Source organism: Muntiacus reevesi, chromosome 12 (genome assembly GCF_963930625.1).
Source record: "Muntiacus reevesi chromosome 12, mMunRee1.1, whole genome shotgun sequence".
Classification (NCBI taxonomy): Eukaryota; Metazoa; Chordata; class Mammalia; order Artiodactyla; family Cervidae; genus Muntiacus; species Muntiacus reevesi.
Window position 1 is genome coordinate 37,627,550 of NC_089260.1, and position 27,636 is coordinate 37,655,185.

At 35.9% G+C, this 27,636-nt stretch overlaps 1 protein-coding gene across 3 annotated transcripts in view; it reads right to left on the bottom strand.

Annotated features, from left to right (window-relative positions):
* PKIA (cAMP-dependent protein kinase inhibitor alpha) overlaps positions 1-27,636 on the bottom strand; it is a 98,385-nt gene that overhangs the window by 3,912 nt on the left and 66,837 nt on the right. For 2 of the 3 annotated variants that reach the window (XM_065903125.1, XM_065903128.1), the window contains one exon: positions 3,617-3,794. In XM_065903125.1, coding sequence (XP_065759197.1) covers positions 3,617-3,767 — 151 coding nt within the window. In that variant the 5' untranslated portion in view covers positions 3,768-3,794. Of the gene's footprint in view, positions 1-3,616; positions 3,795-12,376; positions 12,465-27,636 lie in introns of those variants that run through there. The other variant, XM_065903127.1, reaches the window with a different exon arrangement.

A 27,636-nucleotide genomic window follows, 5' to 3' on the forward strand; every position in this document is an offset into this window, starting at 1 on the left:
TGTCCATGGGATTCTCCAGGCAAGAATACTGGAGTGGGCTGCCATGCCTCCTCCAGGGGATCTTCCCAACCAGGGATTGAACCCAGGTCTCTTATGTCTCCTGCACTAGTAGGCAAGTTCTTTACCACTAGTGCCAACTCGGAACCCCTAAATGTTTCAAGGGCAGACTAATTCTGGTTCTGGGAGAGCATGACTCAAAAAGGCAAAAAATAACTGAGTTTTTTAAGTGGTTAGTGATGCTCTATGCTTTTGATAAATAGTTGGGAAATCTCATGGCCAGGTCATGGTATGGCACTTGTAATTTCACCAGTTACAGAAATCAAATGTGTCTTTAGGCAGAAATCAGAAGTAGGAAACAAGCTTACCTTTTGATGTTTGACTGTCTTATTTTAAGAAATAGTTTAAAATTGTGTTTTACATTATTTTGAACACATGATGATAACCTAGCTGACTTCTCAGAGGTTTAATTAATTTAAATTAAAAACAACAGTGGAAGGACATTATGTCAGGTGGTTACCCCTAGATGGATAGTTATGGTGGCCTCTGGCCTGCCCTGATGGAACTTACGTACAAATCCAATAAAACCACCTTCATAATTGCACCCTTAGCAACAAACTAAACACCAAAATAAAAAAATGCTTTCTCTCCATATTGGGTTACTTTACTTGGGTGCAAGTAGTAGGCAACTCTTGATTCAAAGATTTAAATATTTACATGTGTTTACTAAGCAACCAATAAGGTTTAGTAGACAAAATATTTGGAGGTCTTGCAAATTTTTACTAAGAATTTATTACCATCACTCAAAATCATAGAGGTAAGCAGGCTGGCCAATATTTAGCTGGAAACGTTGAGGGGATTTTTTCTTTACGCTTAACAAGTACCTAAGACACCTCACCGTACACCATACTCGGTGCTGTGCTTAGTCGCTCAGTTGGGTCTGACTCTTTGCAACCTCATGAACTGTAGCCCGCCAGGCTCCTCTATCCATGGCATGCTCCAGACAAGAATACTGGAGTGGGTTGCCATTCCCTTCTCCAGGGGATCTTCCTGACCCAGGGATGCTACCCAGTCTTCTGAATTGCAGGCGGCTTCTCTCTATCATCTGTGGCACCACCTACTTTAGGGAAGCCCACACCATACTTTAGGGAAATTTAAAGCAGCTTTTCCACATAAAAATCATATTCTGTTCTAAAGGGGTTTCAAAAAATATGAAATGACCCATTATATAGAATGTTCATGTACTATTTTCATTATTAGAGCAATGAGCAAGCCCCCAAGGTATGCAGATAGCAGAATCTGAGATGTGTAGATTAGCATATGAAATAAGAACTTGATAATATTAAAGATGAAAGTGACTGTATAAATACAAGATGAGGATCTTGACTCCATGGGGCTTGGGACTTTCTGGCTATCCAGGGACACTTCTCAGGGTTCAGCATAATGCTGCAGACACAGAGCTGTGGCTACATAGATGTTTGTTAACAAATCAAGATAAACATGAGATGATAATATTGCTGAACACAAACTTAAAAAGAAGCCGAAATACTCAGGAACTACAAATGCAGTCCCACACTCTTCTCAGCTAGTATTATTTAATTTGTCACTGTACAGTTGTCATTTTTCTAATATTTTAGACTTTTGGTCACAGTTATTATTTTTAGTTCTTTGTACTTAGAATAATAAAGTCAGTGCTATTTATACTTTGCCTTAGTCTGGACTTTGTGATTTTTAAGAGAAACAAAATTCTTTCAGAGCCCACTGAATTGCAATTAACATGTAGAAATATTTTAACATCTGGAAACATAAAGATTTCTGAATTATTTTAAATTATTAACATTCAATTACAGTATATTAACATAAATATATTTATGTCTTAATATAAAATTTCAATTTATTTAAACTTTAACATAATCTATATAGATTATATTGAGACTATAATCTCTGGTATAAGAAAAGTCTTGTGGCTAATGAGTCTTAACTTCAGTGAAAACAACAATGACAAAAATAAATTAAACCACACTATGAATAAAAATATCCTCATGTTAAGGGTGGCTAAATTAATGTAGATTATCTAAAATAGAATATTTATACAGAATACAAATTTAATGGAAAATTTAGCAAATTCTCAAAGATTGCTGGAAAAAATACATCTCCTTCTTTATGGCACCAAATTGGAATGATTCCCTATAGGCTTTCTCAGAGTTAGTAGTTAATTTTGGAAATTAACTCCCAGTAGTAATGATAGAGAAACAATGAAAACTAAAATATACTTCAGTCTGTGTGCTCCACATAAGCGACTGTTATGGTTTTATTTTCAACCTGAATTTGAAAAGACCAGTGTATAACTTGCTGATCTATAATCACTGAATAAAGTTCTGTCCCTAAGCATTTTAAGATAAGGTTGCTGAGCTATTTCATTCATATATGTATACTCTGACTCAGTTTTCCAATACTGTAACTGGAAGGCTTTGCATAAAAATTCTAGTAGCATAGAAGTTACAACAACAATACGAAGTTATTATCACAAGTCAGAAATTGATCAGTGTTTCTCATATGTATAACATGTGGTTCCTTAATCATGAACTGCTTTTTATTTTTAAAGATTTTTTGCCTAAGTGTTTTTTTTTGTTTGTTTGTTTTTTTCCCAGAGAAATACATTCAGCTTTGATACTTGCAAAAGCTATGGATGGAAGAACTATCAGGGGATTCAGAAGTATTTTGACATGTCAAACTTGTTATACTTTTTCATTGGTAAAATTAGATTTGGTGGGTAGGACTTTGGGGCCCAATAATAAGACAGCGTTTCAAACCCAGTCTATGATTCAAGGAAAACTAAAAGAACTTCTTACCTAAGACTTATTTATATAACCGACTATTTTACTACCATTCTCAACAAAAATGGTCCTCGAGACCGTTTTATTTTGAAATGGTTCTGGAAATTGACGTCTGTCAGACTCACCTGTGAATCTTGTTAAACATCTAATGTAGTTAAATGTTAGAGATGGCCAGTATTGTCCTAGCTCCAGCTTTGTTAAATGTTCTTCATAAGATATTTCAGAGCTTTTATAGAGGTGAGGATTTTTTAAAAAACTCATGTTTCATTGATTGCATTAGTAAAATCAGATTAAGGTCTCTGCATCTGAGTAGCAAACACTGTAAAGCAGAGTGGGAGTGATTAAGAGATTAGTACCTGCCTTTTACCTTACATATATAAGACTGTTCATGACTTTCTCCGGAGAAGGCACTGACACCCCACTCCAGTGCTCCTGCCTGGAAACTCCCATGGATGGAGGAGCCTGGTGGGCTGCAGTCCATGGGGTCTCGAAGAGTCTGACATGACTGAGCGACTTCACTTTCACTTTTCACTTTCATGCATTGGAGAAGGAAATGGCAACCCACTCCAGTGTTCTTGCCTGGAGAATCCCAGGGACGGGGGAGCCTGGTGGGCTGCCGTCTATGGGGTCGCACAGAGTCGGCCATGACTGATGTGACTTAGCAGCAGCAGTATGACTCTATCTATCAGGTACTTCCAAAGGTGTTTTTTTCATGCCTTAATCCTACTTAGTGAAATGCTGCAAATCACTCTATTTGCACAGAGAGATGTCAAACAACTCACCTGCCTTGTTGATATCAAGACCTGCTAATTTCAAGGCTAATTCATTGCTGTTGCCACTTGCAGAGGAAACCAGGATATCATGTATTGCATTTCTTCTACCCGTTCTTCCTGAAGCAATAAAATCTGCATATGTAGTTTCCACATCAGTCATTGCTAACAAATATCCACATAGCAGGGGCTACAAAAAAGAGAAAAATTGATAGGTAAATATAATGGTGGCCAATGGTAAACACTTAATAAAAACACTTGTTAAATTACTGGCCTATAATCTGAATGTGAAATAACTGTCTTGCTTACATGTCCATAAAACAAGTAATACTTTGATTACTAATAGTCAGGGAACACAGATGATTTCTGTGAAGAGCCTGATAGTAAGTATTCTAGGTGTGGAGAGTATATAGTCTTTATCCAACTACTCAACTCTGTGGTTGTAGTGCAAAAGCAGTCAGAGAGAATACATTAAATAAAAGTAATAAACTGTATTTATAAAAATAGGCATACAGCCATATTTGGCCAGCATGCCATAGTTTGTGGTCCCTGGAGTAGGAAATGGCAACCCACTCTAGTATTCTTGCCTGGAAAATCCCATGGAAAGAGGAGCCTGGTGTGTTACAGTCCATGGGGTCACAAACAGTTGGACACAATGAGCAACTGAGCACACAGTTTGTGGACACCTGTTTTAGATCATAAAATTCTTCTCTAATATCATTTTAGTCAGTCTTCAACCCCAGAGAGAAGAACTTGAGATCACTAGCATACCAAGGTAGTGGGGGTGGAGTGGAAGGGTTCCATCCTAGAGGTAAGTAGTAAGCAAGGGTGTTGTTTGCAGAGAATCTAAGAACAATAATGAGACTGGCCAAAATCCAGTTTGCTTTTCATTATCACCATGCACCAGCAATTCTAAACTATGCCAATGATCAAATACTTCCACCCAGTGCAGGAGGACAGCTCCCTCGTTGCCCCATTGGTAAGTCATTCCTTGAGAGGAATAATAATCTTTCTTGATTGAATTTTTTAAACAAAACCTTCAAATTTAAAAAGGAGTCAATGAAAGTGAGTTTTCCCAAACAGACATGGTGGCACACATCAGTTCAGTTCAGTTCAGTTCAGTTCATTCGCTCAGTCGTGTCCGACTCTGCGACCCCATGAATCGCAGTACGCCAGGCCTCCCTGTCCATCACAAACTCCCAGAGTTTGCTCAAACTCATGCCCATCAAGTCAGTGATGCCATCCAGCCATCTCATCCTCTGTCGTCCCCTTTTGCTCCTGCCCCTAATCCCTCCCAGCATCAGGGTCTTTCCCAATGAGTCAACTCTTTGCATGAGGTGGCCAAAGTATTGGAGTTTCAGCTTCAGCATCAGTCCTTCCAATGAACAGCCAGGACTGATCACCTTTAGGATGGACTGGTTGGATCTCCTTCCAGTCCAAGGGACTCTCAAGAGTCTTCTCCAAGACTACAGTTCAAAAGCATCAATTCTTCGGTGCTCAGCTTTCTTCGCAGTTCAACTCACATCCATACATGACCACTGGAAAAACCATAGCCTTGACCAGACAGACCTTAGTTGGCAAAGTAATGTCTCTGCTTTTTAATATGCTATCTAGGTTGGTATAGCTTTCCTTTCAAGGAGTAAGCGTCTTTTAATTTCATGACTGCAGTCACCATCTGCAGTGATTTTGGAGCCCCCAAAAATAAAGTCAGCCACTGTTTCCACTGTCTCCCCATCTATTTCCCATGAGGTGATGGGACCAGATGCCATGATCTTAGTTTTCTGAATGTTGAGCTTTAAGCCAACTCTTTCACTCTCCTCTTTCACTTTCATCAAGAGGCTTTTTAGTTCCTCTTCACTCTCTACCATAAGGGTGGTGTCATCTGCATATCTGAGGTTATTGATATTTCTTCCACCAATCTTGATTCCAGCTTGTGCTTCTTCCAGCCCAGCGTTTCTCGTGTTGTACTCTGCATATAGGTTAAATAAGCAAGGTGACAATATACAGCCTTGACATAGTGCTTTTCCTATTTGGAACCAGTCTGTTTTCCATGTCCAGTTCTAATTGTTGCTTCCTGACCTGCATACAGGTTTCTCAAGAGGCAGGTCAGGTGTTCTGGTATTCCCATCTCCTTCAGAATTTTCCACAGTTTATTGTGATCCACACAGTCGAAGGCTTTGGCGTAGTCAATAAAACAGAAATAGATGTTTTTCTGGAACTCTCTTGCTTTTTTGATGATCCAGTGGATATTGGTAATTTGATCTCTGGTTCCTCTGCCTTTTCTAAAGCCAGCTTGAACATCTGAAGTTCTTGGTTCACATATTGCTGAAGCCTGGCTTGGAGAATTTTGAGCATTACTTCACTAGTGTGTGAGATGAGTGCAATTGTGCAGTAGTTAGAGCATTCTTTGGGATTGCCTTTCTTAGCCAGGTAACACACATACTTAAATATTTAATGAAGAAATATTTTCAAGGTAGAATATGAGATACATGTAATTACAAAAGATCACCAAATGTAAGTCTTTAAGTTCATTTCCTATGTTAAAAACTCATATCTTTTCCTGAAGGTCAATGGCAGATGAATATTAAGATCTGAATAATGAGTTTCTATTGAATTAATTTTGTTTGAACAGAAATTTAAAATAACACAATTTCTCTCCTACTCCTAGAGATTCAAATTACATTTGATCACAGTTTAAAATTAAAAACCCATAACCAATAATCAAGAGAAAGGAAACTTTTCAAAATATATGAAATATAGAAGAAGCTAAAATTGTGGAACCCATCATGGACATGCACACTGTTACTCTGAAAAAACCTGATGCCATTTACAGTGTAATTCAGGATGGCAGTCAAGCACCTTCCTTAAGACTTAGTTCTTCTCCCAGTGTGTAACTAGAGAGCTATTAATTTAATCTGGGGAAATCTTTTATACTCTCCTGTAAGAGCAAGCTGAAAGAGGAAAAAGCACAGAGGAAAAGCTGAAATAGGTAATATATGAGTAATGCATGCTTTACTGTGACTATAGTATGGATAACATTGGTTTCCAATCACTTGACTATATTTACCATTCTTTTTTATGGCAATGTGATTTAATGGAGATTTAATAAAATCTCCAAATGATTCTCAGAAGATCCTAGGTTTAGTTCTGGATTTGCCATTGGGTCATGGAGTGACAGTGAAAAAAATCACTTGACCTTCTGGCCTTCCATTTTCTAATAAGTAAAGCAGGACAGCTGGACGACATAATCATTAATGACACTTTAAGTGAGAGTTAAAAAAAATGATCATTCAAAACTCTATCATTTCTAGAATCTTGAATTTGGAATTCCCTTCTGTGACCATTATCATGTATTTTTTTTTCTTTTCCTCTTACTCTCAATGAAGCTATTCTTCACACTGGTCATATCTTTAATTTCTTTAACCTTTTTTCCTTTTAGTTTCCTCTTAGCCCAGTGTGGATCAATTGCCCACCACTTCATGTAGCGTCTTATTAGCATCAAGAAGTGCGTTTGCTCTATACCACCCAGAAAACAGCACAGTGCACTTTCTTTGATCTTGTTACTTGGTGGCTGAGTGTTACCAGAAAAAGCCACAAAACTGTGCCAATTGGCTCAACTAAACATTTTTTACTCAATTATTTGTACACATTATGAGTTGTAGAGAAATTCGTTTGTTTCACTGTAGTTGACTCTTCACTATGCTGTTCTCTGTGGGAAGCATTTCAAACCCTTTCTGCTCCACACAACCAGATACTACCTGCCTTAAGAGACAACTCTGAATCTTTCTTCTTGGAAAAGATTAAGATATCTGTTACAAGTTTTTAAATTTCTTCCCATCTCAAATATATTTCTCTGCAAATCACTATTTTTTTTTCTAGATAAATTAGCTGCTTTCTTTTTTAAGGCATGCTACTGATTCTATGAAATTAAAAGATGTTGCTCCTTGGAAGGAAAGCTATGACAAACCTAGACAGCATATTAAAAAGGAGAGACATCACTTTGCTGACATAGATCTGTATAGTCAAAGCTATGGTTTTTTTTCTGGTAGTCATGTACAGAAGAGAGAGTTGGAACATAAACAAGGCTGAACACTAAAGAATGGATGCTTTCAAATGGTGATGCTGGAGGAGACTCTTGAGAGTCCCTTGAACTTCAAGGAGACAAAACAAGTCAATCCTAAAGGAAATCAAACCTGAATAGTCATTGGAAGGACTGATGCTGAAGGTAAAGCTCCAATACTTTGGCCACCTGATGTGAAAAACTGACTCATTGGAAAAGACCCTGATGCTGGGAAAGATTGAAGGCAGGAGGAGAAGAGGGTAACAGAGCATGACATGGTTGGATGGCATCACTGACTCAAGGGTCACGAATTTGAGCAAACTCCAGGAGAGAGTGGAGGACAGAGGAACCTGGAGTGCTACAGTCCATGGAGTCACAGAGTCAGACACGACTTAGTGACTGAACAACAGCAACGACAAATTGATTTTATTTCTTATTACCTCCGATAGGACCTTGCTGAATCCATTTTTTTTCCCTCAGTAATTTGTGTCTTGTTTCTCCTCTGGATTTCTTCTTTAAGTCTATAAGCCTGTTCAAGTGTTACCTTACTTAAAAAACTGAACCAACCATTCAACTCAATACCCTTTCCTCAACCTTCATACATCTTTGCACTACCTTCTCTTTCCTTCATTAAACTATTCAGAAGGGTTCAGCTACTTTTATTTTCTCATTTTTCTTGAACCAACCATAAGAATTTTTCTATTCCATTGGCCTTTATATAGGATTTTTTTTTTTTACAGAGACTACTTTCTTACAAATCACTAAATGATCTGCTTTAACATTAAATAACTGCTTAAAGTTTCTTCTGAGGGTCCACCCTGTTTGAGCTCTCTGTGACATGATACTGCTAGTTACACTGTCCTTGAAACTCTCCCCTAGGACAAATTAAAAGGTATGGGGCAAAATAGGAATCAGGTGTATCTGTATTTGATTCTAGAGTTTCTATTTACTTGTTATGTCATGTCTAATCCCTCTGTACTCAGTTCTTTATTTATAGATATGATAATATACTTAGTTCCCAAGATGATCATGAAAATTTACTTGGATTATGTATCTCAAGAGCCTAACACAGTGTTTGGCACATGGTGGGAAAGTGTTGATTAAAAAAGAAAAAAAACAACAACTGTCACTTTACTTAGCTTTCAAGATATCTTATTGTCCTGATTCCATCCCATTTGACCTTTATATTCCTTACGATTTTCCTTTCTAGGGTCATCTTTAGAAATAAGGGCACATTTTGTGGAGATTTAGACTCAGTCATCGACCTTGTTTACTTACTGACTTGAATAACTCATCTAATTTCAATGCTTCTAATTTCTCACTATGGATAATACAAAAGTATGCATCTCCTATATAGAACGTTCTCCCAGTCTCCTCACACACAAGAGGAACTGGCTGCTGAATAGGGGACTTCCAGTTGGTTTTGGAAACGTTTCAAATTCAACAAAAAAAAGTTAGACAATAATAAAACAAATAGAGAAAATCTGCATCATTAATACACCATGTTGACCATGTGCTATGCTGCACTTAGTTGCTCAGTCATGTCCGACTTTTTGCTACCCCCATTTTTTAGTTATTCCTTTACTTAATATCCATGTCTAATCATTTGTCAAGTCATGTTGGTTTTTATTTGATGTCACTCATAATTATTCTCTGTAAGACATAAGAAAAACTCTCACCAGGATTAGTGCTGAGTTTTCCCATAACCTGGGAAGAACCCACTTCTGGTGCACTAACTTTAACCACTCACTCTCACACTTTGTATGCTACAGAATAATACATATATCTTCCCAGATCTTCTCTGATGGTGCATTTGTTCAAGTCTGTTAGTCTGCTTGGTTTTTTTTTTTTTTTTTGGTGGGGGAGAGGGCAGCATGCATGGTCTTAATCATCCTGACCAGGGTTGAACCCATGCCCCCTGCATTGGGAGCGTAATCTTAACCGCTGGACCACCAGGAAAATCCCCAAACTTGCCTATTGAAATGGATTTAGCCATCAAAATTCAGCCAAATCCCATCTTCTCTTTGTCTTCTTTCCCCTACCTCATCAATTAGCATTCCCACAGGTCCTGATCTGTGCCTGTAAGAGCACTAAAATTCTAACTAGCATTATGGTCGACTCACCTTCTAGACAGATCACAAGTTCTGACAAGACAGGAACTGCATTTTGTTAATATTTTAACTGCAAAGTATTCCTAGCAGAGCTGTTAGCACATTGTAAGTGCTGAATAAAAGTATGTTGAAAAGAACTGAATAATGAGGAAGAAATATATCGAAAACCTTTCATCAGTAGCCACAGAGCACATCCTTACTCCTGATGGAAGCTAGCAGGCAGATTCTTTACTGTCTGAGCTACCAGGGAAGCCCTATACTAAATTACCAAATTCTCAAACTCTGGAAAGTTTTAGAGATGAAGAATTTGAGGACCAGAGAGTTCAAGTAATTTGCCAATTTTCACATAATTAATTGTTTGGAATGAAGGTTTGCAAATTCAAAGTCCACTCTTTCTGTTCTACGAGGTTGCTTGTCTATGGGTAAGCTACGAATTTGGATAGTTTTTGACCTTGAAGTAATTCAGTACCATTAAATATAACAATATTTTCATTACTTACTTCACCACCATTAACAAACATAGTACTTAGTTTCTATGTTACTTTAAAGATTTATAATTGGATATCTTTACAGATATCTTTCTATGCTCATGTTTTGAAATAAGGACACATGCTGTGGAAATTAAGAATCAGTCATTGACCTTCTTATATCCAGCAAATATATCTGATAAAAAGAGTTACAGGAATAAGTTAATCTCACATCCATTGTTATTGTCTTTCATTCTTAGTCTCTTTATGACTTTTTAAAACATAGGCTTTAAAAATGGCACAACTGCTATTATTTCTCATCTAATAACAAGGTTATGAAGCAGGCAAATCTTTTTTTAATTGATGAAAGTAAGTTTCAGGGATGTTAAGTGACTGCTAAATGGAGCACAGAACTATGACTCAAACCTAGGTCTGTGAGTTTTGCATAAAGATTACTGTATTCTGCAATAAAGTTCCTTGTTTTTTGTCATTATCATTTTTTCAAATATAGACTGTCATAATAATACTCATATATGTGGGAGTTTACTTCTAATTCACATTGCTGATAACGGATTTAACAAGATTTGAAGTATCAGAGTGAGACACAAAAAAAGTGGTGACACTTTCCATGAGAAGATATGAATTAAAAGGTGTACTGTGCTATGATTTATATATCTGGGGATGTTAATTCCTAGGGATGGTGGTAATTCTACTTGTAAGAGGGGAGCCAATGACTTAATTTGAATTTTCATTAAGGTACTCCTAAAAAAAATGAGCTCATGGAAGAAGAAACAGGGTTATGAGAGATGTATTGATACACGAATATTGTGTTCACCTTTGAAATGTGTATGCCTAGTTTTCGATTGGATTGGGTAAAGACAATAATGAGAATTGTAAGAGAGTACTTCTGTAAACTTCTTTTCTCCTTAAGCATTTATGAAATATATTTGCTAGAGTGATGTGCATCCAGTTATAAACCTCAGAAACTAAGTACTGGGTGTTCAATTATGGCACCCATTATAATCATTAATATAATAGTTATTATTGTAAAGTAGTATAACACTCTTCTTACATTTGCTTTCTCTAGACAATAAACTTATTTTTCACTAAAAGAACAGCTGACAAATAATGCCTATGTAAATACATGAAGGAAGAATATAATTACATTTTGAAATAAGATATATAGATGCTATAAACTGGATCTTTTTTCCCTCTCTCCATGATTACACTTCCTTAGTGAGTTCCCATTAGGTGCTCAAAGCATTCATTTTTACATGCATAGCAGCTATCTTTTCCACGTCCAACTAAACATTTAGACACGGCTCTTAAATTTATTGATATGACTACCAGAGACTGGAAATAACTTTTACAGCATTATAATCGCTGTATAATGACTTCTTGTTTGCTTAGACATTCTGGGGAAACTGTTGCCAAATGTTTTGTCTGACAGATATTCACCCATAAACGACAACAAAAAATACCTAATAAGTGTCGGCAGCTGGTAGAGGTTTAATAGAGTAGCAATTAGCACATATTCTGGCCTTATATAAAATAAACTAATCAGAAGAAAATTTACCAAAGGGGGGCTTTGATTCCATTAGAGCTTCCTGTTTATGTTGTTATAATTAGAATTTTCTAGACATGACAAAATCATAGTATTTTGTCATGTCTAGAAAGGATAATATTCTTTTGTTTAATATCTAGAAAAATATAATATCTAGAAAGATATAATACAATATAAAGAGCTATTTATACTAATATCCAAAGTCTGATTAGAGAAAGGAAAAGACATTTTATTATTTAAGTATTGTACTGTTTAAAATTAAATTTTAAAGCATATCTCCAAATATTGATATCTAAAAATCCAATCTAAACTCATGCCTAAGAAATAACCTTGTTTTCCTTTCCCCCCTCTTAAAAAAATCTCACTCTCCCTTTTTATCAAAGGAAAGAGTATATTGGTATTCTAAATTTTATTTTGTTTGTCTAATGGATTTCTAAAGTGAGATAATTCAGTTGGACTTTCCCTTATTCATGCCCTTTGTCCTTTTAAATATCATTTACACAAATCGAGAGAAGAAGCCAGAAGATTTCATCCTAGTAGAATTTATAGATTTAAATAGATTGTACTTACGTCTCCTATATTAAACAAATTAAAGCGTCCACACAGATGTATCCTAAGAGAAGTTGGGGTCTGTGAAGCTGCTTAAATGATTTTTATAGTGACATTGAGTCATGAGCCAAATGGTGACTGGATAACATGCTAATTTTACTCCTGTAAATGGGGACACATGAGATGAGACTCACAGACTTGGAAGGAAGAATGGAGAGAATGTCATCACAGGCACTTAAGTCTTCTAATATAAATGGTATGATTGCTTTTAAAACAGAAGGAAAATACTTCCTATCTATCATTTATAAATGCAATTCCATGACTTCCCAATTGTTACTTTATAAAATAATGTTAAATTTGTTAAAAGTCCTTGAGTAGTTTACTATGTGCTTAGGGCTTGGTCTATACGCTAGTGTTTCTGAAACATTTTGGTCTCAGATATCCATTATATTCTCAAAAATTATTGAGACCACCAATGAGATTTTGTATATATGGTTATATCTGCCAATATTTACTATATGAGAAATTAAGACTGAACATTTTAAATATTTATTAATTGACTTAAAATATAAATAACAAGCCCATTACATGTTTCCATAAATAATATATTTTTAGTGAAATAAAATATATTTTCCAAAGCCAGGAAAAAAGTGACAAGAATGGCATTATTTTACATTTTGAAATTCTTTGGCTTAGTTTCGCAAATGTCTGGCTTAATAAAAGACATCTGGTTTCTCATATCTGCTTCTGCATTCAATCTGTCTCAATATGTTGTTTTAGTTGAAGTATATGAGGAGAATCTGGCATCACACAGATTTCTTAGTTGGAAAAGTGAGGAGAACTTTAATAGCTTTTTCAGATAATTGTCGATTTTTAAATTTTGCAATGGGGAATCTAAAAACCGTATCAATATGCTTCCCATACTGCTTTATTAAAATCTATTGTCTACTTTGCACTTTAAATGGATCTTTTGACCACATATGTTTTTAAAAAATATCATTTGGAAAAACATTGGTTCACTGCAAAATTTCCAAATGGTACCATAGGTCATTATACAATATTTCATTTGTTAGTAATGCCATCTATCTCATCAGAAAAGTTTTTAAGAATTGGGAAACTGACAAGTTCACAGGAGCAGCAAACACATTTTCCAAAATTGTAATTTTTGTTTGAAAGCTCAGCTTTTATCATTGGCAACAGATACAGTTGGATTTTGCCTCTTTTGAAGTGACAAGTTCACTCTGTTCATTTTCAAGAAAGTCTCTGCCAAATACCCAAGTTTGAAAATCTACAGTTTGCTTGTCAGGTCTCTCAAGTAAAAATGGTGATTCATGAGAAAAGTTGCAAATTCAGCTCTTGACCCAAGCAATCATACAAGTACTTTACTTAAGACAAACATGCAGTTGGTACCTGCTTCAGTGATGTACCAGTTCATCACATAGAATATTAAAAAGACCTCTACTCAAGGGTGGAGATTGTATATATTTTTAATATGTTAGTATATCTTTACTGTTTGATCATGTACATTCTTAGGTAAAACTTGCATTTTAAAAATATTAACTCTGAGTGTGTGGTGGTGAAGAATACCAGGGTCACTAGCAGAGTTTGCTGCTGCTGACTTGATTCATGCTAAGGTGTCAGCAGTTTTCCTCACTATGGTTCCGCACCATTACTGCAAACGAACATCAGTCAGTTAAGTGAAAAAGGTAAACAGCATCAGTATTAGCATGAAAATTATTTTGAACTTGTGAATCCACTGGAAGTATCTCAGGGAATGACTGAAAGGGTTTGTGGGACATGCAGGAATTGGGGGACCAAATTTTGAGAACTGTTGATCTGCACAGTAACAGAAAACTGTCCAAACAACACTACAGATTACAGAGGGAACCCTTTAGTAAAGAAGTTAACTAAGCAAGTTTTTGATTCCTAAAATACTTTGGAAATATCAGCTATTTCCATGCTAAGCATTATCTTTTTTTTTTCCTGTATAAGGACATTACTTATTTATCTAATTCAGGCTTAAGAGGAATCTAGTAACTTTTTCTAAAAACAACCCCCCAGTCTCACATATCAGAGGGTTTCAAACTAAGTCTCAGGAGCTCAGAACAGGGTGCCAGAACTTGAGGCTACTTTAATTTCCCCTTTTTCTTGAATTGGCTTATTTCCCAGTGACACTTTGGAGTGAGTGACAGTAAAGAAATCAAGAACAGCACTCTATTAATAGCAACAATTTGAAAATTTCCACAAAAGTCTCCTCTGCTAAAGCATAATTATAATTCCTGCACTAGATTATGATACTGTATTCTCTGGAATACCATTTACTATAATGGGACCCTAATTGTTATAAGAGTTTGGATAGTGTCCTATCAAAGTACACTTTAAAAAAGCAACCTCATATACTGAGTTGTAACACACAGTGATGCCGACACACATTAATGCTGCCAAGTCAAACTCTCTTTTGTTCTAAATCCAAGGCACTGACTTTTCTTTTAATGACAAAGTATTGGCAGAATGAATTTTGCCTAACGTGAGGAAAAAACAGCTAGTCTTTGATGGTTTTTCACAGTTACCTTTTGACTAATACTACTAGAAATAATAACCCATCTACATTTGTCGGGGGGAGTTCTTCATATAGTCCCTGATCGTCAGTGTGTAATAAAAATTCTCAAGTTCAAGAATTTCCAACATTTGATACTAACGATTATTCTGTTTTCCCTCTATTCATCAAGTCATCTCTGATCTCCAGTCAAGTGATAATTATGATCCTTATGCCTTCATTTAAGATTATATATATATATTTCCTTAAATGACATGGGCATATCTTCATATTGCTTTTGTAAATTCATGACCTAGTTCACTGTATTATTACTTAACTTCTCTCTTCCTTTAGCCAGATTCAAATCCTTTTTGTTTTCTTTCCACAGTACCTAACAAATCAAAACTTTGTAATGAGAAATCTGAGCCTAAAAATGTTACAAAGCCAGAAACACCTGCTACCTTGCTTGAGGAAACATTTATAGTATCTAATTAGGCAACAAGTGACCTCAAAGCTACTTGTGAATTTCTTTGCTCCTTTCTAGTTGACCTGTTTACCATCCCTAAAAACAGCAATGTATTGTTTTGTAATTCTTAAATCTTATTTCATCTTCTTACTCTCCATTGAAAATCTTGCCTATTGACTTTATAGAGAATGTCAGGGTCCTCCTACCTAAATTCCTTCAGTTTCTCTTTCTTTATCATCACATCAAAACTACCATGTCTTTATCTGAGTCCTTTTGCCAACATGAATATTCGACTAGTGACCCTATTATTGTTCTTTCAATCCTCCCGTTCCCTCCTGCCTTTTCTCTCTTTCTCCAAAGCCTATAAAATTGCTTACATTTTACCTGTTATAAAATATATTTCATCTTTTAACTCTGCATGTTCTTACAACACTCACCTTTTACTTTCATTTATTCGTAAACTTACAAGAGTTAGATACTAATAGATACTGCATCCTTTACATTAGCAGTACCCAACCTTTTTGGCACCTTTTTGGTTTTGTGGAAGACAATTTTTCCACAAACCAGTGTGGGGGTTAGGGGGAGAGATGGTTTCAGGATGATTCAAGTGCATAACAATTATTATGCACTTTATTTCTATTATTATTACATTGTAATATATAATGAAAGATTATAAAACTCATCATGATGCAGAATCAGTGGTAGCCCTGGGCTTGATTTTCTACAGGTAGACTGTCCCACCCGGGGGTGATAGGAGACAGTGATACCTAAAGCACGTTGCTTACGTCCAGTCTACTCCATGATCTCGTTTTGGTTACGGTCACCTTGGTAACACGAGCCTCGGGGAGGGGCTGTGCCGCCTGGTTCCAAACGGGCCACAGACTGCTACTAGCGGCCTAGTCTAGCGGTCTAGTCTAGTCTGTGGCCCAGGGGTTGAGAATCTCTTCTTTACATTGCTTTAATTCCTCTGAAGTTTAACTTACATATCTATCAATTTACCAGAACTAATCACAAAATTACAGATTAATCACAAAATTCAATGGGTTTTTCATAATAATCATTATATTAAATTACATATAACATTTTACATTGTTATTCCTCTCTCCTTGAAACCTCTTTCTCCCTTGGCTGTGATTGTGATTGTACTCTTGATTCCCTCATAGTCTCCTTATATTTCTTCTTGCTCTTTCCCTCCCTTATCTATTAAGTAGTAGTTATTCTCTTTTTTGTTCTTTATATTCTCTTTGGTAATTCCATTTGTCCCAATTGTCTTAATTTTCAACTGTGTATAGATGGCTATGATATCTATAATGGGGGCAAGATATTTTTTTGAAGCATAGCTTGGGAATTTTTACTGTCTATTGGATATTCCCCCATGGCTGTCCTTAAAAACTCAAATTCATTAATTTTGTTTTGCTATGTCTCTACCTCTACTCCCAAAGCTATTTATTATCCTTATCATTTTGGCTCAGACAGTAAAGAATCTGCTTGCAATGCAGAAGACCTGGGTTTAGTCCCTGGGTTGGGAAGATTCCCTGAAGAAGAGAATGTCAACCCACTCCAGTATTCTAGCCTAGAAAATTCCACAGACAGAGGAGCCTGGCGGGCTACACAGTCCATGGGATCGCAAAGAGTTGGACACGACTGAGCGACTGAACTGAATTGAACTTCCATTTCACTAGTTCTTCCCATTCAATCAATTCTCAAACCTCCTTATTTTAATTCTATCCATTCAATGTTTCTTAAATATTCTTCATTTCCATTCTTTCTCTGGTCACTCCCTTTATATTCTCTCTCAACTATTGCAATTACAGGTTAACTGCTTAGTTATCTAAACTTACTCTTCTCCAACTCATCCTTTACACTATCACCAGAATTAACTTTCTAAAACATAAAATACTCAAAAATCTTCAGTGGTTCCTAGGAACCCTTTTTTTTGCACGGCCTTCTGAAATTTGAAGCCAACCTAATTGACTTTCTTTTTTCTCCTATACTACCCTCTCCCAAGCATACAAAGTTAGATCACAGTAAACACTTGCAATATTTCTCGTGTTCTCTTACTGGTCTTCTCAAGCTGTCTTCTCAACCTGAAGTGACCTTCTCTCCCAATGACAAAATCCTCCTCATCTTTCAAGCCTAGTTTTTAAGCCACACCACATCCTCATCTCCAGGTATTATATAATGAATAATTTTATTATAATATTTATTTGGCACTATGGACTGAAGTAACAACACACACATGTAAGCATTAATTATGTTCATGGTGCCCTTCTTCTTATATATTCTTTGAACTCTGAGTCCTTTATTTTTGAGTCCCTCAGAATGCTTGGCACTTGTGTATATTGTTCTTACATCTGCCAAAAGTACATTGTAGATTTATTTATCTTACTCTAGATCTTAATTGTTAAAGTAAATTTGTCAATGTTATACCATTGTCAATGGTAAAAGCAGCTCAGAAAGCACTTTACTTTATTCTTATTTATTTCATTTTGTTGTCTCACAATACTTTTCATCAACATAGAGATGAACTGTTATTTCCCCTAACACACTTTTTCTTCTGTGTATTCTTAATTATGACAAGATTCTTAAAAATAAGAGCAGCAAAAAGCATTCCAGAATTCCAAGTAATCTATTCAATTTTCACTTTATTAATGCATGGAATGATTTATTCTGTCCTTTTGTTAAGGTTTTTGACATCATTTAATATTTCAATAGGTTTATAAATCATTTATTAGCTGATCTTTGAGACATCCCTGCTGAGATAGTCAATTAGCTGAAGAAGTACTGCCGGTTGGCAAGTGACAAGTAATATTACTTGCACATCACAGATGAAGAAACTAAAGCAGAGAGGTTAATCCACTTGCCCGTATCTTACACAGTGAGTGGTAGTACTGATGTCAGAATGGGGCCCTGGAGTTATTCACATCAAAACCACAAAAGCATCAATAGCCTGGTGTTGCTGCTGTTCTTTATTATATAATACTCTCTAAAGCCTTTGTTTAATCTCCTGTCCTGGCTCTCCCTGAGTCCAAAGAGGAAACATACTTTTAAAATCTGTACCTTCTCATTAAACTATTTTTCTACATTAAATAAATGTTTAGCTTTTGAAAGGATGTTTGAACATCAACACATTTCTTCTCAAAATAACTCTATTAACTTTTCTATCTGATCAAATCAATCTCAGTAATATTGTCTGTTCTGATCCAAGTTGTAACTATGATCATAAAACAGATATTGTTTACTAATTATTTATCAATAATAACAAAAATATCAAGTATTTGCCAGAAAGGTCACTAAGACATTTATGCGAATTGCATAAATTTATCAACAAGTGTATCAAATAGGAATGCTCATTATCTCAGTTTTACAGATAGGATAATAAAGGTTTAGAAACACTGTTATGAAACTGATAGGTGATTCAACCAGTTACAAAACCAATTGACATTTTCCAGCATTCATTTTGGAACATACTATACTTAATTTTTTTTTGATGGCTTGCCATCAGCATTTATTTTAAATATGTAAGCAGTTCACATACTGTGTTGAGACTTACTATGTAGGGTGATATTTTATTGACATCCCTACAGAACCCAACTTTTTAATATCATCATCAGATACTCATCATATTCACTGACACTGCAATTCATTTCTTGATTTCTATATTCTTTTCTGCAAACATTTTGTATTCCCACTTCCACATATCTGGTCTACTTATCCATGTGATGGTCTTTATCTTCAGACATCTTGCTGTCGTGGCTATTTATCGCTGTGACAGTAAAAGCACACTCACTAGGGAATAGGAGTTTGAGAAGGACTTAGAAAATTGTTTTGACACCTGAAAAATGGCTGTGAAATATGAATAAAAATCTACAAAACTGTGATAAAAACTTGTTTATTGATATTTCCAACTAATATCACTACAACTCATCAATGGTAGTGTTACTTAACTTTCATACAGTCACCTATAATTATATTGAATATGGGATTTGGTCACCTTTAATAAAAATAAGGATGACTTTTAGTTTGTATTGGAGTATAGCAGATTAACAACATTGTGATAGTTTCGGGTGAGCAGCGAAAGAACTCAGCCATACATACACATGGATCCATTCTCCCTCAAACTCTCCCCCATCCAGGTCGCTTCATAACCCTGAGCAGAGTTCCATGTGCTGTACAGTATGTCCTCGCTGGTTATCCATTTAAAATACAGCAGTGTGTGCATGTCCATCTGAGACTCCCTAACTATCCTTCCCCATATAGTACCCCACCCCCAGCAACCCTAAGTTCATTCTCTTAAGTCTGTGAGTCTCTTAATGTTTTTAAAGTTCATTTGTATCATTTCTTTTTAGATTTCACTTTTAAGGGATGTCATATTGCTCCTTCTCTCTCTTACTTCACTCACTATGACAGTCTCTAGATCTATCCATGTTGCTGCTAATGGCATTATTTCATTCTTTCTAATGGGTAATATTCCATTGTATATATGTGTGTGTGTGTGTGTGTGTGTGCGTGTGTGCGTGTGAGTGTGTGCATGTGTGATATCTTCTTATCCATTCCTCTGTTGATGAGCATTTAGGTTGATTCCATGCCTTGGCTATTGTAAACAGGGTGGCAATAAATTCTAAAGGTGGCCTTTATTCTTTGGGACCATGTTTTTCTCCAGCATATTTTAATGCATTTGATAACATTTAGGGTGAAGCTTCTAAAAGTGCAATTACCTAGGACTGAGAAAGGTTTAAAAATGGCCCTGCACACATTGCAATAGAAGTGACTTCACTAGGATGCTGAGGCAGAGATGCTGGCCCTGGAGAGTGACAGAGCAGGTGTGCATTGGAAAGAGCTTTCCCATACAGGAAAGTCAGGGATTCTTACTGAGTGGAGAGCATGAAGGCAGGGGACTCTATAATGAGAATCCCAGGATTGCTTCCAAATTTCTAATTTGATAAATGACAGTATAGTGTTCTTTGGTGAATACTGAAGTCTGCCTGCCAATGCAGGAGGGTCAAGAGACACAGGTTCTATCCTTGGGTTGAGAAGATCCCCTGGAGTAGGAAACGGCAACCTGCTCTGGATTCTTGCTTGGAAAATTCCACAGACTGAGGACCTGGTGGGTTACAGTCCATAGGGTTGCAAAGAGTTAGACAAGACTGAGCGACTGAACACACACAAAGGAACAGCAGTAAAAATCGAAGAATGGAACTTCGGCTTATCATAATGCCACAGTTAAAATAAAGTTATCCCAGTGCACCAGCCCCGGCTGATTCATGTCAATGTATGGCAAAAACCACTACAATATTGTAAAGTAATTAGCCTCCAACTAATAAAAATAAATGGAAAATAAAATAAAATAAAATAATCATTCTTTTCCTTTCTGAATGAATGAAAATTCATTAATTAAAAGCACACATATTCACACAAATGCTAATATCTGCTCTTTACGATCACGTGCTTTCTGCATGGTGTCTGTCTATTCCAGTTGACGTAGTGCTTGAATACTTCAATATGCCTCTTTTCCGCCAAAAAGAAAACTGTTTTTATGACTGTGTTTCAACATATTTTAAATATATGCATAGTCACTGCCAATTTATCTGCTCTGTAAATACTAGTTTCCTATACAATATTCAATAGCTCCTTTATTGAAAATGTCATTGTTTTCAGTATTATGATTAATATTTTTCATTTTTATTATATGTCTGAATGTTAGGGTTATTGACTAATCTCTTTATTAATGGAATGATCTTCAGCACAATGTTTAATACTCTTATTATCTTGAAAATGTTTCATACATCTACTTTAAATGGAATTTTCAGATTTTTCAGTCATTTTGAAATCAATAGGACAGGCTTCAGTGAGAAAAGGAAATGCTGAAGGGCAATATAAATTAAACAAATTTAAGCAGTTTAAAAAGCCATTTTTTAACAAACCACTGAAAAATACATATTAACATTTATATAATATATATAAATCAACAGTTTTCAGAGAGATAACTGAACAAAATACTTTAAAATATGAATTAAAGAACGTTGTAAAACTAGTATATGAGTAAAGTAAGACAGTTTTTATAAGCTTAGATGATAAACAATAAGTGCATTTTTGCATAGGAGAGAAGTTGTTACCTGGGAAACCTCATGACATTTTGTAGATTATGAAAATCACTTTCCAATCAATTTTGAGCATTTCTCCTATCAACTACATTATTAGCATTATAAGTTACTATTATGACTGTATTTCATTAACAGGAACATTGAAAAAGCTATTTAAAGTGCTAAAGATTGGTTTTAACAAAGAAAACCGATGAAGATATTACAATGAACTGAGGAATTAAAAAAAATCTCAAAGTAGAGAACTTTAATTGACTACAGTATAAATAACTAGAAGGTAGAGAGCTTCCGTTTTTCTTGTTTGTCCTCCAAATTTCCGAAGTTTTATATGCACAGTGCAGGGTACCAGGCACACGTTTAACAAATGAAAAGTACTGAATTCATTACCTTGTGGTACAAATTAGGATTTCTTTTGTACTGACGTAAGTAAAAGATTTTAATTTATTAATTTTTTAATAATAATTAATTTATTATTAAAGACATAATTTATTAATGTCTTTTCCTTGGCTTCCCTGGTGGCTCAGGGGTAAAGATCCTGCCTGCAATGTGGGAGCCACAGGAGATGTGGGTTTGATTCCTGGGCTGAAAAGATCCCCTGAAGGAGGGCATGGCAATCTATTCCAGTATTCTTGCCTGGGAAATCCCATGCACAGAGGAGCCTGGCAGGCTACAGTGCATAGGATCACAAAGAGTTGGACACGACTGAAGTGACGTAGCATTCATGTAATGTGTTTATCTAATTTCCAATTTTGTGCCAACCAAACTTATTTGCATGACAATTAGAGGACTTCATGTTTCTCTTATCGTCCAGTATTTCACTTTTACATATCAGTTCATTAATTCACAATTCTGATATTTTTATAGCACAACAAAGACTATAGAAACAGAACAAGCAAAAGAATTCTAAATAAAGCAGATTTCAGGTATGAAATTAGAGCCATTTTTAGTTATAATTGCAGTTAAGTGCTTAATCTAAAGAGAGACCTGCAGTCCTGTTACATGTATTAATCACCCAGGGTGATTTTTAAACTTACCAATGGCTGGCCCCTCTATCATATCTGATTTTAGTCTAGATGATAATAATTATTTGATCAAAAACTTTATTTTACTGGCTGTAAAGGTACACATGCATGTACACACACACATAATCACCAGTATATTTAAAACTGTGGAACAGAATTCATTGAAACTATTGAATTTAAATGTCATTTACCAACTTATTAAAGTGCAAGGAAGCAGGTAAAATAAGTTAAAGATAAGACTACTGCTTTTTAAATTTATTTTTACAGTCCTATAGAAATCTTTATGAAATTAATGTAAAATTATGGTACAGTACACAAAAATCTCTTTGCTTTGTTTATTTTCTTGTCTGTGGCAATGCAAACAATGGAAGTTAACCTGGAATTTAAATTAAGGAAAATACACTGTATTAAGTTTAGACACTGTCTAATTTGCCATTATATTTTTTTCAAACAAACAAATTTTTCTTCTCTTCCCCCTCTTCCCATCTCCCTTTAAGGTATGACAGCTCTAACCGCCCCCTGCCTCCCATCCTCTCCACACACACTTTGTTGCTTCTGACACTTATCTCCTCTACTATATGTGTTTTTGTACTTACTGCTACACAATAATTTAACAATAAAAGATGGTAAATGCAGGGAGAGGTGTTTCAAGAATGAAGGAAATTGTGCTCACACATTTTTAATACAGAAATAAATTTTTCAAAAATGAATTACAAAACAGCAAAATTTAAAAAAAATTATTTGTAACTAAAGCTTGCTGATAATATTATCATCCCTCTTAAAAAAGCAAGAGTGCTAAGGCACAGAAGGAATGTGGTGTTGAGGGCAATGACAATAAGCAGTTATTGCAAACTATTATATGCTGCATTCAATGGATTCAGAAGATAGAGGCTTGAGTGCTGTCATTATTACTTGTTTGCCTTTTGATGAAGGGCAAAATATTTAATTTCATTGGACTTCAGTTTCTATGCCTCTAAAATGTGGGTTCCCAGGCTAAGAAAATATTTCAAATCTTTTTTGTGTCTAAAAGTCACTGACTTTGGTGCCTGTATCCTCTTTAAAGGCTACATTTTCACAAAGGTAGCATTCTTGTAAAATGCCTTTGTGGAAAGGAAAAGCTATATTTAGAAAGTCCACTCTGTGTCCAGGGTGTTCTCAAGTCACACTGCTATTTATAACCAGGTGCAGGCCAATAGGACAACACATCTGCTTTAACTAATAACCGACCAGTTTTCTTAGAGCGAAAGATAAGTTTTTCATTATTCAAAGTGTTGACCTTAGATAGTATTGAAAGTAAGAATTGTTTTAATTTACTTCATGAATTGTCCGGTTACATGGACTGATATGAAATGTGATTTAAACAGTTGCATGTAAGTTTGAACATATAGCTGTTGTTTATCACAGACCTCTTAACAGATAAACATATGCAACCATTTTGAGTTTCTGCACAGAAGTGCTCTGTATAGTTTCTTTCCCTTATAGAAATCATGAAAATTTACTCCATTTTTAAAGTCAGGTAGACATTTATAAATTTCTCTAAGAACTTATTTTCATTTCTAGGAATCTTTATTTTATTTTAATACTGAGGACTTTACCAAATTCATAGAGTGAAAAACAAAATGCATAATTAGGGAAAATAAAAAAATCTCAAATAGAAAATAAGATATTATGCTATTAATAACAGAAATCAAATAGACTGAATAGTTGAGCATAATTTTTACAATGGTATAAATGAGCTTTTTAACTTTGCGATTAGACAAGAAAAAGAGGATTACATAACTGAGGGATCTTTTCCTCTTATTTTGTATTTTTTTCAACAATCTCAAAAATTACAGAAAAGTTAAAATGACAATAAAAACAATTTATTTCTCAAACCATTTGAGAATAACTGCCAACACAATGCAATGTCTCCCCCAAATCCAGTATTTCCGACAAACATATATTCAGTATATTCAAATATAATCATAAAAATCAGGAAATTAACACTGACTCATTACTACATGGCTGTCTAATATTGAGTCTCCTTTCCGTTTTGACAGTTGTCCCAGTCAAGCCATTCATAAGAAAATGATCAGCCCAGACTCATATATTGCATTTAGTTGGCCTGTCTCTTTAGTATTAATCTCGAAAAATTTTCAGGCTTCCACTAAATTTCATTAACTAGAAAATTTTAATGATTATAAATAAGTTGTTTTGTAGGATTTAGTTTGTATTTGTCTGATTAGATTCAGGATATGTGTAATTGGCAGGAATAACAAGTGGTGAAGCTCTTGTTCTTACTGCATCCTATCAAAAATTTTGGCAAACTTTTAACTTGTAACCCTACTGGAATATTATTTTACTCATTTGAATAAGGGGTATCTAACCAGTCTTCTCCATTGTAAAGTTATTTTTTCTCCTTCAATATTAATAATTTTGTGGTAAACTACTTTGTAATTATCTAAATATACTGTTCCTCATCAAACACAATTTGATCCTCTTTCTCTTTTGTCACTTGATCCTCAGTTGCATCTCATTGGTGAGTTTCATGATAATTAGTACTGAATCTGATCTTCTTTAGTTCAGTTCAGTTCAGTCGCTCAGTTGTGTCTGACTCTTTGCGACCTCATGAACCGCAGCATGCCAGGCCCCCCTGTCCATCACCAACTCCCAGAGTCTACCCAAACCCATGTCCATCGAGTAGGTGATGCCATCCAACCATCTCATCCTCTATCGTCCCCTTCTCCTCCTGCCCTCAATCTTTCCCAGCATCTGGGTCTTTTCAAATTAGTCAGCTCTTTGCATCAGGTGGCCAAAGTATTGGAGTTTCACCTTCAGCATCAGTCCTTCCAATGAACACCCAGTACTGATCTCCTTTAGGATGGACTGCTTGGCTCTCCTTGCAGTCCAAGGGACTCTCAAGAGTCTTCTCCAACACCACAGTTCAAAAGCATCAATTCTTCGGCACTCAGCTTTCTTTATAGTCCAACTCTCACATCCATACATGACCACTAGAAAAACAATAGCCTTGACTAGACGGACCTTTGTTGGCAAAGTAATGTCTCTGCTTTTTAATATGCTATCTAGGTTGGTCATAACTTTCCTTCCAAGGAGTAAGCATCTTTTAATTTCATGGCTGCAATCACCATCTGCAGTGATTTGGGAGCCCAGAAAAATAAAGTCAGCCACTGTTTCCACTGTTTCCCCATCTGTTTGCCATGAAGTGATGGGACTGGACGCCATGATCTTAGTTTTCTGAATGTTAAGCTTTAAGCCAACTTTTTCACTCTCCTCTTTCACTTTCATCAAGAGGCTCTTTAGTTCTTCTTCACTTTCTGCCATAAGGGTGGTGTCATCTGCATATCTGAGGTTATTGGTATTTCTCCTGGCAATCATGATTACAGCTTGTGCTTCCTCCAGCCCAGTGTTTCTCATGATGTACTCTGCATATAAGTTAAATAAGCAGGGTGACAATATACAGCCTTGATGTACTTCTTTTCCTATTTGGAACCAGTCTGTTGTTCCATGTCCAGTTCTAATTGTTGCTTCCTGACCTGCATACAGGTTTCTCAAGAGTCAGGTCAGGTGGTCTGGTATTCCCATCTCTTTCAGAATTTTCCACAATTTTTTTATGATCCACACAGTCAAAGGATTTGGCATAGTCAATAAACCAGAAATAGATGTTATTCTGGAACTCTCTTGCTTTATCGATGATACAGAGGATGTTGGCAATTTGATCTCTGGTTCCTCTGCCTTTTCTAAAACCAGCTTGAACATCTGGAAGTTCATGGTTCACGTATTGCTGAAGCCTGGTTTGGAGAATTTTGAGCATCACTTTACTAGCGTGTGAGATGACTGCAATTGTGCAGTAGTCTGAGCATTCTTTAGCATTGGAATGGGGACACTGTATCTTTCTTTGGGATTGGAATGAAAACTGACCTTTTCCATTCCTGTGGCCACTGCTGAGTTTTCCAAATTTGCTGGCATATTGAGGGTAGCACTTTCACAGTATCATCTTTCAGGATTTGAAATAGCTCAACTGGAATTCTATCATCTCCACTAGCTTTGTTCATAGTGAAGCTTCCTAAGGTCCACCTGACTTTACATTCCAGGATGTCTGGCTCTAGGTGAGTGATCACACCATCATGGTTATCTGGGACATGAAGATCTTTTTTGTACAGTTCTTCTGTGTATTCTTGCCACCTCTTCTTAATATCTCTGCTTCTGTTAGGTCCATACCATTTCTGTCCTTTACTGAGCCCATCTTTGCATGAAATGTTCCCTTGGTATCTCTAATTTTCTTGAAGAGATCTCTAGTCTTTCCCATTCTATTGTTTTCCTCTATTGCTTTGCACTGATGGCTGAGGAAGGCTTTTTTAATCTCTTCTTGCTATTCTTTGGAATTCTGCATGCAGTTTGGTATATTTTTCCTTTTCTCCTTTGCTTTTCGCTTCCCTTCTTTTCACAGCTATTTGTAAGGTCTCCTCAGATAGCCATTTTGCTTTTTTGCATTTCTTTTTCTTGGCGATGGTCTTGATTCCTGTCTCCTGTACAATGTCACAAACCTCTGTCCATAGTTCATCAGGCACTCTGTCTATCAGATCTAGTCCCTTAAATCTATTTCTCATTTCCACTGTATAGTCATAAGGGATTTGATTTAGGTCACATCTGAATGGTCTAGTGGTTTTCTCCACTTTCTTCAATTTCAGTCTGAATTTGGCAAAAGGAGTTCATGAACTGAACCACAGTCAGCTCCAGGTCTTGTTTTTGCTGACTGTATAGAGCTTCTCCATCTTTGGCTGCAAATAATATAATCAATCTGATTTGGTGTTGGCCATCTGGTGATGTCCATGTGTAGAGTCTTCTCTTGTGTTGTTGGAAGAGGGTGTTTGCTATGACCAGTGCATTCTCTTGGCAGAACTCTATCAGCCTTTGCCCTTCTTCATTCTGTACTCCCAGCCCAAATTTGCCTGTTACTCCAGGTGTTTCTTGACTTTCTACTTTTACTGATATCCTTATATCTCAGCAAATACACAAGCCTGTTGTTCAGTCACTAAGTCGTGTCCAACTCTTTGCAACCCCAAGAACTGGAGCCTGCCAGACTTTCTTGTCTTTGGATTTCCCAGACAAGAATCCTGGAGTGGGTTGCCATTTCCTCCTTAAGGGGATATTCCCCA